The 13,346-nt window shown below is 52.0% G+C and overlaps 1 protein-coding gene across 1 annotated transcript in view; it reads left to right on the top strand.

Moving 5' to 3' along the window:
• The window catches only part of adarb2 (adenosine deaminase RNA specific B2 (inactive)), a 1,014,773-nt gene extending 1,001,648 nt beyond the window's left edge, over nt 1-13,125 (top strand). Inside the window, 2 exon segments of the mRNA XM_072508292.1 lie at nt 12,852-12,980; nt 12,982-13,125. Coding sequence (XP_072364393.1) covers nt 12,852-12,980; nt 12,982-13,059 — 207 coding nt within the window. The 3' untranslated portion in view covers nt 13,060-13,125.
• The last annotated feature ends 221 nt before the right edge of the window (nt 13,126-13,346 follow it).

Raw genomic sequence — 13,346 nt, 5'->3', positions numbered from 1 at the left:
CTTTAAGAAATGGATGTTTAAGCAATGTACCTTTAAGAAAACAGTGATGTCAGAGAGTGGGTGGAGCTGAGCTCAGTTCAGCCATTTTGAAGTTTCAGTTTTTTGAGTTTTGAGTTTGAAAAGAGCTTGGGAGTGTCTGTGTTTGCAGTGAGCTGGGTCTGCTGTGATCTCTGCCATGAAAGACTATCTCTGGATCATTTGGGTGATTTAAACTCATAATAGTAAAGCCTTTAACCTGATGTGTTTCTGTTTAAAGGTGTTAAGTCTCATTGATTTTGAAAGGAATAACTGAAGGATTATTTAGTGTTGTAATATTTTTGGGGTTATCTTTGAAGTAAGGGGTGTTAAGAGACCCAATGTTTATTTAAGAGGTTAAGTTGAGTTCATGGAATAAACATTGTTTTGTGTTTAAAAACCCACGTGTCAATAATAGTAATCCCACCCCGAGGGAACAAGCCGTGCTCTGAAAAGCAACAAATAGCATTAAAGGGAGGTTGGTTGAACTCCATGATACATTTTGGGGTTCTGAATACGCCTCTCCCAAAACAGAAGGAAGAAGAAAAAATAGGCTTATTACCAAAATGGTGAGAGATTGCAGATTCAGAGGGATCTGGGTGTCCGAGTGCATGAATCGCAAAAGGCTGGTACACAGGTACAGCAAGTAATTAGGAACTCATTTACTGTGAGGAGAATTGAATACAAAAGTAGGGAGGTTATACTTCAGTTGTACAGGGCGTTGGTTTGATCACATCTGGATTATTGTGTACAGCTGGTCTCCTTATTTAAGGAAAGGTGTAAATGCATTAGAAGCAGTTCAGGGAAGGTTTACTTGACTAATTCCAGAAATGGGCATGTTGTCTTATGAGGAAAGGTTGAAGAGGTTAGTTCATAAGCACTAGAGTTTAGGAGGATAAGGGGCAACTTGATCAAAACCTTTAAGATCCTGAAGGATATCAACAGGGTCGATGTGTAGAGAATATTTCCTCTTGTTGAAGAATCTAGAAGTAGAGGTCACTGTTTAAAAATAAGGGGGTGCTTATTTCAGACAGAGATTAGGAGAATTTTTTCTGTCAGAGCATCGTGACTCTCTGGAACTCTCTTTCGCAAAAGGCAGTGGAAGCAGAGTCTTTGAATATTTTCTTGATTAATAAGGGGGTGAAAGGTTATTGGGGGTTGGCAAGAATGTGGGGTTGAAGTTACGATCAGATCAGCCATGATCTCATTCTGTGACGGAGCAAGTCCTGGGCTGAGTGGTCTATTCCTGCTCCTAATTTGTCTGTTCATATGGATGTTCCTACGATGAAAATTCAATAAAACGTTCACATAAAAGTACTGAGTGTAACACCATACATTCAGCTACACAGTGCTGCAGCAGGCTCCGAAGCACGACCTTGGGAAGTAGTTTCCCAGGTCCTGGCTGCAATGTCACAAGAGGTTCAATGGCCTGATGCGGGAGGTCAAGAGCAGTGGCCACATCTTCACCAGACGCCTTCTCCCCACCAAACCACTAATCTCTAATGTGGTGCTGATAGTCTTCACTGCACGCACACTCACTCGCACACGCACACAACCGAGTCAAACTCTGAGTCATTTATCAATGCTAATTCAGTGTCTGTGAAGAAAAGCACGAACGACTACCATATATAGCACTTCACACAACCTTGGGACATGCCAAAGGGCTTTACAGCTAATGAAGTACTTTTAAAACTTAGTCACTACTAAAGCAGGAAAGGCAGGAGATAATTTGCATACACCCCACTCCCATGAGCAACGATGTGATAATTGCAGATAAGCTGTTGTTTCATGTCTTGGTTGAGGGATAAATATCAACGTGGGCATCAGATATAAATCTACGGCTTGTCTTTACCATGGGATTATTTACATAGATTGGTGCAGACCCGATGGGCCGAATGGCCTCCTTCTGCACTGTAGTGATTCTGTGATTCTACCTGCCTGAGAGGGCAGGTATAATATCCCACCTGAAGAAGTGTGGCATGCCCTTAGAGCAATATTGAAGCCGGTACCGGCCCAGGTTTTGGTGCGCCAGTTTGAAGTGGGACTCAAAAGGACAACATTCTTAGCCAGAGGGGAAAGTGCAACCACTGACTTACAGTCGACACTTCACATTATGGATGTAAAATGACACATATGGATGCTGCATGTAAAGATGTTTCCCCTTTTGGAAGACTGGAAATAGGAAGCACGATTTAAAATAAAGGGGCGGGATTCTCCATTTGGGAGCCATGGATGGAATTCTCCCAAAAGGGAACAAAGTTCTCGAGCGAGCGCGTTTAGCCGCGTGTTTCTTGGTGCTCACAGTGCCGAGAAACACCTGGCTATTCAATGTGATGCACGTAGCTCCGTTTCGTCCCATTGTAGCCAGAGATTTAAAAGGGCATGCAGCTGGGGGCCTCCGATCCCCTTGGAGACCCCCACAAGTGCCGTTCCGTCAAATGGGGCCCAGTGCTGAATGGCACTCGCCCGAGGTCTCTGAGGCAAAAAGGTAGAATCCCAAAGCCTCAGGTACCTCGGCAATCTGTGGATTAGAATGAGGCTTACTGCCTCGCTCTAATGTACAGATTTGCCAAAAAGTGGTCCCGCTCTTGTGGCTGGAATTCACATCGCAACGTCAAAGAACAGCACAGCACAGGAACAGGTCCTTCGGCCTTCCCAGCCTGCGCCGATCACGTGTCCTATCTCGACCAACCATCTGTAACCTTCTATACCCCGTCTGTTCATGTGCCTATCCAGATAAGTCTTAACGGTCGCGAACGTATCTGCCTCAACCACCTCACTTGGCAGTGCATTCCAGGCCACCACCACCCTCTGTAAAAAAACTTCCCCGCACATCTCCACTGACCCTTTCCCCAGTCGCTAGATCGTGTTGGATCTCGCAAAGCACAGCGAGGGGGACTCCCAGCTTTCGGTGGCCACGGTGCGCCGCCGCGAGCTGCCTTTCAGGTGCAGCAAGGCCATTGGATCGCATCCTATGTTCTCCCGCCGGAGCTCAATTACACCAGTTTTCCGATCCCCATGAAAGCAGGGTGCAATTCAGTGTTCCATGTCATGCAAATTTATGCATGCCTGGAATATGAGGGATTCCCAGGGAATTCCGCTTTCGGACCGCCATCTTGAGCAGGCAGCCCAATAGCGAGGTCCCACGGTTGGCCACCCTCTTCCCCCGCAAAGCAAATCAGTCCTCCCCCCCCCCCCAGCAAATCAGCATCGACACCCACCCACCACCCCATCGCACAGGAGCCCCTACACCCAGATTGCCTGGGTGCCCCCCAAAACCGTGACCGGACCTGCCCCCCCCCCCCCCACCCCCCCCGGGACTTCAGTAATAAGGGGACTCTCCCAGATCCATTAGCTGCAAGCCATTGATAACTTTCCAGTAGTGATCTGTGATTGACAACTTGTAAAAACAATCTGCAGCTTTCATCCATTCATATCCTTCCGCAGCCCAAAACATTTACGCTTCCGGATCCTTCAAGGGCTCGAGCGGGGATCGGTATGGCATCTCGCAGGCCCTAGCCCACAGATCCATCCGGCAGGTCACGGTCGCCCTGTTTGCCCGGGCAGAAAATTAAATCAGCTTTGACATGGATCAAGTCCAACAGGATACCCGGGCAGCAGGTTTCTCTATCATCGCCAGGATGCCCCAGGTCCAGGGGGTAGTGGATGGCACGCTTGTCGCCCTGCGCTCACCGGGCCATCAGGGAGTGCCCAACATTAACAGATAGGGGATCCACTCCCTCAACATACAGCTCATGTGTAACCAACATATGAAGATCGTGAACCTGTGTGTACGCTTCCCAGGGTGTGTCCATGCCAGCTACATCCTTGGGCGGTCAGTGATCCCCGGGCTCTTCGAGGACCACCTCAGGATGAGCGGCTGGCTCTTGGGGGATAATGGGTACCGCCGAGGACCTAGCCAATGATGGCAGTAGGGAGGCCGGAAACCAAAGTGGAGACCCTGTACAACGAGGCCCATGCGGCCACCTGGGCTGTGTTTGAGCGGTGCATCGGACTCCTCAAGATGCACGTCCGATGTCTCGACCGCTCTGGTGATTCCCCTGCAGTACATTCCCCGGAGTGTCACCCACTTTGTGGTCCATGGGTAGTGGAATTGCCCTCCACAACCCGGCGCAGCAGCAGAGCGACGAGATGGAGTTTGTGATGAGGAACATGTGCCACCTCCGAGGAGGAGGACGAGGATGATGAAGTGTTGCCAGACCAGCAGGGGCTGGAGGATGAGCCCAGGGAGGAACCAGAGGACCAGTCGGAGGCTGCAGGACAGGCGGCAGCGGCAAGGGTCCCAGTTGGGCCCCCATACTCGCCTGCTTCACATAGGACATTGATACCTTACCCACCGCCCACCCCCACTTCCCATCATGCTCAGGTATGTGTCACATCACTCCAGGATGCTGGGACTGTGTTGGCACCATCAGTGGGTCACTATCGAGGGCAGGGGGGGTGATGATAGTCCGCTGAGATCGTCCGCTGAGGAACCTCCTGCAATGAGGTCCTGGAACGGAAATGATTGACCTTCATGAAATGAAATGAAGTCAGTGGGTCACTGTCGAGGGTAAGGGGGTGATGATAGTCCGCTGAGATCTGAGCGCCAGTGCTCCTCAATCTCTGCCATTGTCTGACCCCTGCCTGTCTGCTGAGTACTCGCTCACATCCATCACCTGCACCAAGGGAGAGGGGGAGATGCTTAGAGAGATGAGCCAAGGGTTTGGAGGTCGCCGCATTGCGGAAGAAAATGACAGAGGGGCCATACTGGTTGTGCTCAAGGGTGTTTACTATGTTATACAATTACCCCACTCTCCCGATGATGCCAGCCCCCCCCCCCCCCCCACACACACACACCCTCACCCCCCTGCACCCACTACATACCCCCACACCCCCACTGCCCTCAGTGACCTCAATGTGCTTAACCCTCCTGGCTTCATCCCGCCACACTAGATGTCTGGTTCAGAAATTTCCGTTTCGCCGGCTGGTCAATGCGGTTTCCCATTGTGGGGCAACCCCACGCTATCGGGAAACCCCCAGGCTGCCGGCAAAATGGAGAATCCCGACGCCGGGGAATTCAGCCCCGAATGTGGAATCAAGGAACCTTAGCAAAACTGGAATCAATGGGAATCAGGGGCGGAACTCTCTGGTTGGAGTCATTATTGGCACAAAGGAAGATGGTTGTGGTTGATGAAAGGGCTGGTTTAGCACAGGGCTAAATCGCTGGCTTTTAAAGCAGACCAAGGCAGGCCAGTAGCACGGTTCAATTCCCGTACCAGCCTCCCCGAACAGGCGCTGGAATGTGGCGACTAGGGGCTTTTCGCAGTAACTTCATTTGAAGCCTACTTGTGACAAGCGATTTTCATTTCATTTTTCATTTCATTTCATGAAGGTCAATCCTTTCCGTTCCAGGACCTCATTGCAGGAGGTTCCTCAGTGTAGTGTCCTAGGCCCAACCTTCTTCAACTGCTTCAACAATTACCTTCCTTCAATTATATGATCGGAGATGGGGATGTTCCCTGTGATTGCAAAATGTTCAGCAGCATTCGCAACCCCTCAGATACTGACGCAGTTAATATCCAAATGCAGCAAGACCTGAACAATATCCAGACTTGGGCTGGCAAATGGCGAGTAGCATTCACGCCACACACGTGCCAGGCAATTACCATCTCCAATAAGAGAGAATCTAACATCGCCTCGTGACATCGCCTCGTGACATCGCCTCGTGACATTACCACCACTGAATCCCCCACTGCCAACATCCTGTGGGGTTACCATTGACCAGAAACTGAATTTGATATAAATACTGTGGCTTCAAGAGCAGGTCAGAGACGGGGAATCCTGCGGTGAGTAACTCACCTCCTGAATCCCCAAAGCGTTTCCAACATCTACAAGACACAATCAGAATTCTGATCGAATATTCTCCGTTGCAGCTCCAACAACACTCAAAAAACTTGACACCATCGAGGATAAAGCAGCCCACTTGATTGGCATCCCAGTCACAAACATTCACTCCCTCCACCACCAATGAACAGCGGCAGCCGTGTGTACCATCTACAAGATGCACTGCAGGTTCCAACCAAGGTTCCTTACACAGCACCTTCCAAACCCATGACCACTACCATCTAGAAGGATAAGGACAGACGACGCATCTGCAGGTTCCCCTCCAAGCCACTCATCACCGTGACTTGGAAAGATATCATCGTTCCTTCACTGTCGCTGGCTCAAAATCCTGGCCCTCCCTCCCTAGCAGCACAGTGGGTGTACCTACACCACATGGACTGCAGCAGTTCAAGAAGGTGTCTCACCACCACCTTCTATGTGGCAATTAGGGATGGGCAGTAAATGCTGGCCTAGCCAGCGAGGTACATATCCCATGAATGATTAAAAAACAAATATACATATGTATGCTCATATTCAAAGCAATAAAAAAAGGTCCTGGAGCTCAGGGAAGAGTCAAGTTGATTGTGGTTACGCAAGTACATCAGAAAAAGCAGCTGAAGAAAGCCATTCGGCCCCTTGAGCTGACACCACTGTTCAATAATCAGATCTGATTGCAGCCTTCACTCCGTTTTCCTGCCTGCCCCCCCCCCCCCCCCCCAATCACCCTTGATTCCTTTGTCAATCAGAATGCCGGATAACTCAACTTTGAATATAATCAATGACTTGCTGGGGAAGAGAATTCCAAAGATTAATAATGGCCCCCGAGAGAAGAAATTCCTCCACAACTTGGTGTTAAATGGGAGATCCCTTCTTCTGAAATGTGCTCCCTGATGCACGATCAATTAAACTCAAAGACGAGGTTGTAACATAACTGAAGGCTTTAATAAACTAGATCTGTTCCCCAGCAGCTTCGGTACAGAATGAGGGCTGCTGGGACGGCACCGGTTCTTATACCCCGCCTATCAGGGTGGAGCTACATACCAAACAGCCAATGGTAAACTCCTAGGTTTACCCAATGGTCTACAGCCTCTCGGGTACTGCAATACCTGATAATACCACATTCACCCCCTGTTAAAAAAAGAGTCCGGCGGGGGTGGTGGCCAGTGGTTACAATTGCATTTAACATGGTATGATAAGAGATGGAGGTACCGTGATACCTCCTTACAGGGTTGTCGAGAATATTTACAAACGTGGAAGATATATACAGTCAGTGTTCATTTACAGTTACAGTTACAGTGAAGCTTTCAGTCGGTCGGGTGGTCTGGTAGTCCTCCTGGATCGTCAGAGCCTCGGTGGTGATTCTGGTGGGGGTCCGGGCGTCTGCGACTCCGGGAGCGTGGTCTCAGCCTCCATGGCAGCTTTGTCACCCCTAGACGGCGCTGGTGGGGCAAACGGTTGACACGAGAGGGTGGCGCCTGTAGGGGGCGTCGGTGGGTGGGAGGGCCTAGGCAGGAGCGGCGGGAGGACTGACCCCCCTGTGAGGTGCTGTGGAGAGGGGGAGGTGGGGGTAATGGTTCGGGTGCGCGTGTGGTTCCGGCAGGTGCCAGGTCCCGAAGGGAGACTGTATCTTGCCGGCCGTCAGGGAATGCAACGTAGGCGTATTGGAGGTTAGCGTGCAGCAGGTGGACCCTCTCTACCAACGGGTCCGACTTGTGCATCCGCACGTGTTTCCGGAACAGGATGGGTCCGGGTGTTGCTAGCCAGGTTGGGAGCGAAGTCCCGGAGGAGGACTTCCTGGGGAAGACAAGGAGACGTTCATGAGGTGTCTGGTTGGTAGTTGTACAGAGCAGTGACCGGATGGCATGGAGGACCTCCGGGAGGACATCTTGCCAGCGGGAGACTGGGAGATTCCTGGATCATAGGGCCAGTAGAACGGTCTTCCAGACCGTTCCGTTCTCCCTCTCTACCTGCCCGTTTCCCCGGGGGTTGTAACTGGTCGTCCTGCTTGAGGCAATGCCCCTGCTGAGCAGGAATTGACGCAGTTCGTCGCTCATAAAGGAGGACCCCCTATCACTGTGGATGTACGCGGGGAACCGAACAGTGTAAAGATACCCTGGAGGGCCTTGATGACGGTGGTTGCGGTCATGTCTGGGCATAAATTGGCGAATGGGAACAGGGAGTACTCGTCAATCACGTTCAGGAAATACGTGTTGTGGTCGGTGGAGGGGAGAGGGCCTTTGAGGTCCATGCTGAGGCGTTCAAAGGGACGGGAAGCCTTTATCAGGTGCGCCCTCTCTGGCCGGTAGAAGTGCGGTTTGCACTCTGCGCAGATTTGGCAGTCCCTGGTGACTGTCCTGACCTCCTCGATGGAGTAAGGCAGGTTGCAGGTCTTAATGAAGTGGAAAAAACGAGTGACCCCCGGGTGGCAGAGGTCCTCGTGGAGGGCTCGGAGGCGGTCCACTTGTGCAGTGGCACATGTGCCGCGGGACAGGGCATCAGGAGGCTCGTTTAGCTTCCCAGGACGGTACAAGATCTCGTAGTTGTAGGTGGAGAGTTCGATCCTCCACCGCAAGATCTTGTCTTTTTTTATCTTGCCCCACTGTGCATTATCGAACATGAAAGCAAGCAACCGTTGGTCAGTGAGGAGAGTGAATCTCCTGTAGGCCAGGTAATGCCGCCAGTGTCGCACAGCTTCTACTATGGCTTGTGCCTCTTTTTCGACCGAGGAATGGCGAATTTCGGAAGCATGGAGGGTACGGGAGAAGAAGGCCTCGGGTCTGCCCGCTTGGTTGAGGGTGGCGGCCAGAGCTACGTCGGACGCATCGCTCTCGACCTGGAAGGGGAGGGACTCGTCGATGGCGCGCATCGTGGCCTTTGCAATGTCTGCTTTGATGCGGCTGAAGGCCTGGCGGGCCTCCGTCGACAGGGGGAAGGTTGTGGACTGGATTAGGGGTTGGGCTTTGTCTGCATAGTTAGGGACCCACTGGGCGTAATAACTGAAAAACCCGAGGCAGCGCTTCAGGGCCTTGGGGCAGTGAGGGAGGGGGAACTCCGTAAGGGGGCGCATGCGTTCAGGGTCGGGGCCTATACTCCATTTCGCACTACGTAGCCGAGAATGGCTAGATGGTCGGTGCTAAATACGCATTTATCCTCATTGTACATGAGGTTAAGGATCTTTGCGGTCTGGAGGAATTTTCGGAGGTCGGTGTCGTGGTCCTGCTGGTCATGGCCGCAGATGGTGACGTTATCAAGATACGGGAACGTTGCGCGTAAGCCGTACCGGTCAACCATTCGGTTCATCTCGCGTTGGAAGACCGAGATCCCGTTAGTGACACCAAAGGGAACCCTTAAAAAATGATAGAGCCGCCCATCTGCTTCGAAGGCAGTGTATTTGCGGTCACTAGTACGGAGGGGTAGTTGATGGTAGGCAGACTTTAGATCCACCGTGGAGAAGATCTTATATTGTGCGATCCTGTTTACCAGGTCCGATATGCGGGGGTGAGGGTACGCATCCGACTGCGTAAACCTGTTGATGCTCTGACTGTAGTCAGTGACCATCCTATGTTTCTCCCCGGTCTTTACCACCACTACTTGCGCTCTCCAGGGACTGTTGCTAGCTTCAATGACCCCCTTCCTTCAGTAGCCTTTGGACCTCGGACCTAATGAAGGTCCTGGGCACTGTACCATCTGCTCCTGGTGGCGACGGGTTTGCAATTCGGGGTGAGGTTCGCAAACAGGGAAGGCGGGTCGACCTTAAGGATCGCGAGGCCGCAGACAGTAAGGGGGGGTGTAGGGCCGCCGAATTTGAAGGTCAGGCTTTCCAAGTTACATTGGAAGTCCAACCCCAGGAGTGTAGCCGCGCAGAGGTGCGGCAGGACATAAAGGCGGAACTTGTTGAATTTCCTGCCTTGGATAGTGAGGTTTGCTAGGCAGAACCCCTTTATCTCCACCGAGTGTGACCGGGAGGCCAGGAAGATTCTTTGGTTTACAGGGTGAGTAACAAGAGAACAGCGCCTTTCCGGGTCGTGGTGCATATAGCTTTCCGTGCTCCCAGAGTCGATCAGGCACGATGTCTCGTGGCCGTTGATGAAGACCGTCGTCGTTGCTGTTGCGAGTGTCCGAGGTCGATTTGGTCCAGAGTCACCGAGGCCAGATGAAGTAGTTGCGGGTTTTGATCGGGCAGCATGTAGTCGGCCGTGCTGGGGTCCTGGGGCACCATCCAAGATGGCATCTCCCATTGGTCGCACATGGTGGTCGGGGTTGGACAAAATGGCGGCGGGGATGGACAATATGGCGGTGCCGCTCTGTCCAGCATGGTGTCCGAGGGGCAAGATGGCTGCGCCCGTGGGTCGCACGTGGCCCTAGGATAGGGTGGTGGCGGTGAGTGCTGGCCGCCTGGGGCCCGAAGAGAAGATTGCCGCGGCGGTCCGGAGTCGCTGGAGACCGCGGCCACGGCTCGAGCCTGGCAGACCCCCACAAAATGGCCATTCTTGCCGCACCCTTTGCAGGTGGAGGTGCGGGCTGGGCAGCGCTGGCGTGGATGCTTTGCCTGGCTGCAGAAGAAACAGCGGGGCCCCACGGAGTTCACGGGCCGTCTTACAGCGCAGGCCTGCAGGGACACGGAGTGGTCTGTGGGGCTGCCGCTGCGGGATGCCACGCAGCCCAGGGGGCCGCCGCGTGGTCGAGCGCATAGGACTGCGCGTTTCTGGACGCAACATCCATGGACCCTGCCAGGGCCCGTGCCTCTCTAAGTCCCAGGGTGTCTTTTTCTAAGAGTCTTTGGCGGATCTCTTGAGGAGCTCATACCTGCTACGAGGGCATCCCGGATCAGGAGCTCCGTCTGCTCGCTCCCCGAAACTTGCGGGCAGCCATAGTTTCTGCCCAGCACCAGTAGCGCACGGTAGAACTGCTCCAACGATTCCCCGGGGCTTTGCCGTCTAGTTGCAAGCAGGTGACGTGCGTAGACCTGATTTACAGGGCGGATATAATGTCCTTTTAACAGTTCGATCGCAGCATCGAAATCCTCCGCCGCCTCGATGAGGGTGTAGATCCCAGGGCTTACCTTTGAGTGCAGGAGATGCAGTTTCTGTTCTCCTGAGGGGGTGCCTCTGGCCGTCTCGAGGTAGCCTTTAAAGCACGCCAGCCAGTGCTTAAATATCGCCACCAAGTTCTCCGCGTGGGGGCTGAGTTGTAGGCACTCTGGCTTGATTCGAAGATCCATCCTTTCAGCTTAAGAGTAGTCTATTAAATTGATGCACGATCGATTAAACTCAAAGACGAGGTTGTAACATAACTGAAGGCTTTAATAGACTAGATCTGTTCCCCAGCAGCTTCGGTACAGAATGAGGGCTGCTGGGACGGCACCGGTTCTTATACCCCGCCTATCAGGGCGGACCTACATACCAAACAGCCAATGGTAAACTCCTAGGTTTACCCAATGGCCTACAGCCTCTCGGGTACTGCAGTACCTGATAATACCACATTCCCTCGTTCTCAATTTCCTCATGAGGGTAAACATCCTGTCAAGCCCCCTCAGAGTCTCAGATATTTCGATGAGAGCCCCTGTCATTTTTCAAAACCCCTATGAATAGAGGCCCAATCTGCTTCTCCAGGTACAATGAACATGAGCAATTCCATTCTGTTAAATTGTCACTGAGATCAGGGCAGCAGAGACTTGTGATACCAATTATTAGGGGACATAGGTTTAAGGTGGGAGGGGCAAGGTTTAAAGGAGATTTACGAGGCAATTTGTGTTACACAGGGGGTGGTGGGAGCCTGGAACACGCTGTCGGGGGAGGTAGTGGAAGCAGATGCAATTGTGACTTTTAAGGGGTGTCTTGACAAACACATGAATAGGATGGGAATAGAGCGATATGGTCCCCGGAACGGTAGGGGTTTTTAGGTCATACGGGCAACATGATCGGCGCAGGCTTGGAGGGCCAAAAGGCCTGTTCCTGTGCTGTAATTTTTCTTTATTCTTTGATATCATTTTCATGAAAGGAGAAAAGTGAAATAATTCTGGGATTCCAGGTTCACTGTCTACACAAAGATTATTATAAATATGTTTGCAAAGCACAATTAAAAATAGATTTTAGCTACCCACCCATTCAGCTTCTGCCAGATGAGTCAGGTTAAAGTCGATCGCCATCTGTAAAATTGCTCCTACCAAATAGCCTGGGCATGAAAGGGTTCCGAGGAAAAGAAAAGGCTGCCCTCCAGTGGTGGTGTGGAATACTGTCCACTTGAGAACAATGCCCCAGTTGGAGGCATGCTGGTTACTCTGCCCACCCCTCATTCCCGGCTGTTGCCAGGCGCAAAGGTGCCACACCAATTGCATCAAGCGACTCGGGAAGTAGGCATTTCAGAGATGGAGGTCTGGCCCAGGACTGGGTGCTAGACAGGGAGTAGCCATGCCAGGGATCGTGAAGGGTTCAACGACTAGTCTTTCCCAGCTCAGTTGTTCCGCAGCCCATTCTTGGACACCCAAGCCCAACATGGCCAAACTCTGGCAATGCCTGCAACTAAAGTCAGCTTATACCAGTGACCACCACCCCTACCGCAGGGGTAGATGAGTAGGTGAAGTAATTACATAGCGTCAACAAAACCAGACCAATCTAGTGCTAAGAATTGAAGTGACGAGGAGCATTTTTGGAAGTGTTTTAGGCATGCCGTGCTTCTTTTAAAATCAGTTCAATTAGAGGACAGATGGAGTTTTATTTTAGTCTCTGTATCCACCTGTCACTATAACATTTCACTGCTCCAGCAGCAGCCGTGACCAGTCTCACATCATTATTTTAATGTTTTCTTTCAAATCTTTACGGGAAGTAAACAAGCACACAAGGTGTGCGAGCCGGGAGAACCGCTTGTGAAAATTAAATGTGGAAATTGCACAGCTGTCTGAGCCTCCTGCCTGCGTCGGCTCACTCGTTTTGTTTTGCTCTCCTCCACAGCTGAGTACACGAGGCTCGAACCTTCAGGGAGCGCCATCCATGTACTGCGAAGCCAAACTGGCAGCCGAGCCCTACCAGGCCGCCAAGCAGCAGCTGTTTAAAGCATTGCGGAAAGCTGACCTGGGCACGTGGGGTGAAGAAACCGCCGGAGCAAGATCAGTTCCTGCCGGCTGCGGACACAGGCGTTGGCTTGTCATGTTTAATGTGAACCTCAGTGAAAGGACAAGAAGAGCTAACCTCAGAATCTCCCCGTTTAGTCAGAAGACAGCTTCATGCCATCACCCCCCCCCCCCTCCCCCCCCCCCCCCCCCCCTCTACAACCTTCTCCCGACCCCCCTGCCGCATTGCGACAAGACCCAAGAGATGTTCATAGTAACGTGGAGGCCCATAGCCCCATCAATAATGAATTGCCTGACTGAATCCTCCATTCCTTACACTTCTGCTGAAAGTCGACGAGGAGTAAAACTCCAATAACATAGAGTCGGAAATGCAAAC

Source organism: Scyliorhinus torazame, chromosome 6, assembly GCF_047496885.1.
Source record: "Scyliorhinus torazame isolate Kashiwa2021f chromosome 6, sScyTor2.1, whole genome shotgun sequence".
Lineage (NCBI taxonomy): Eukaryota > Metazoa > Chordata > Chondrichthyes > Carcharhiniformes > Scyliorhinidae > Scyliorhinus > Scyliorhinus torazame.
Note: the sequence above shows the minus strand (reverse complement) of the source record. Positions and strands in the feature narration are given on the sequence as shown.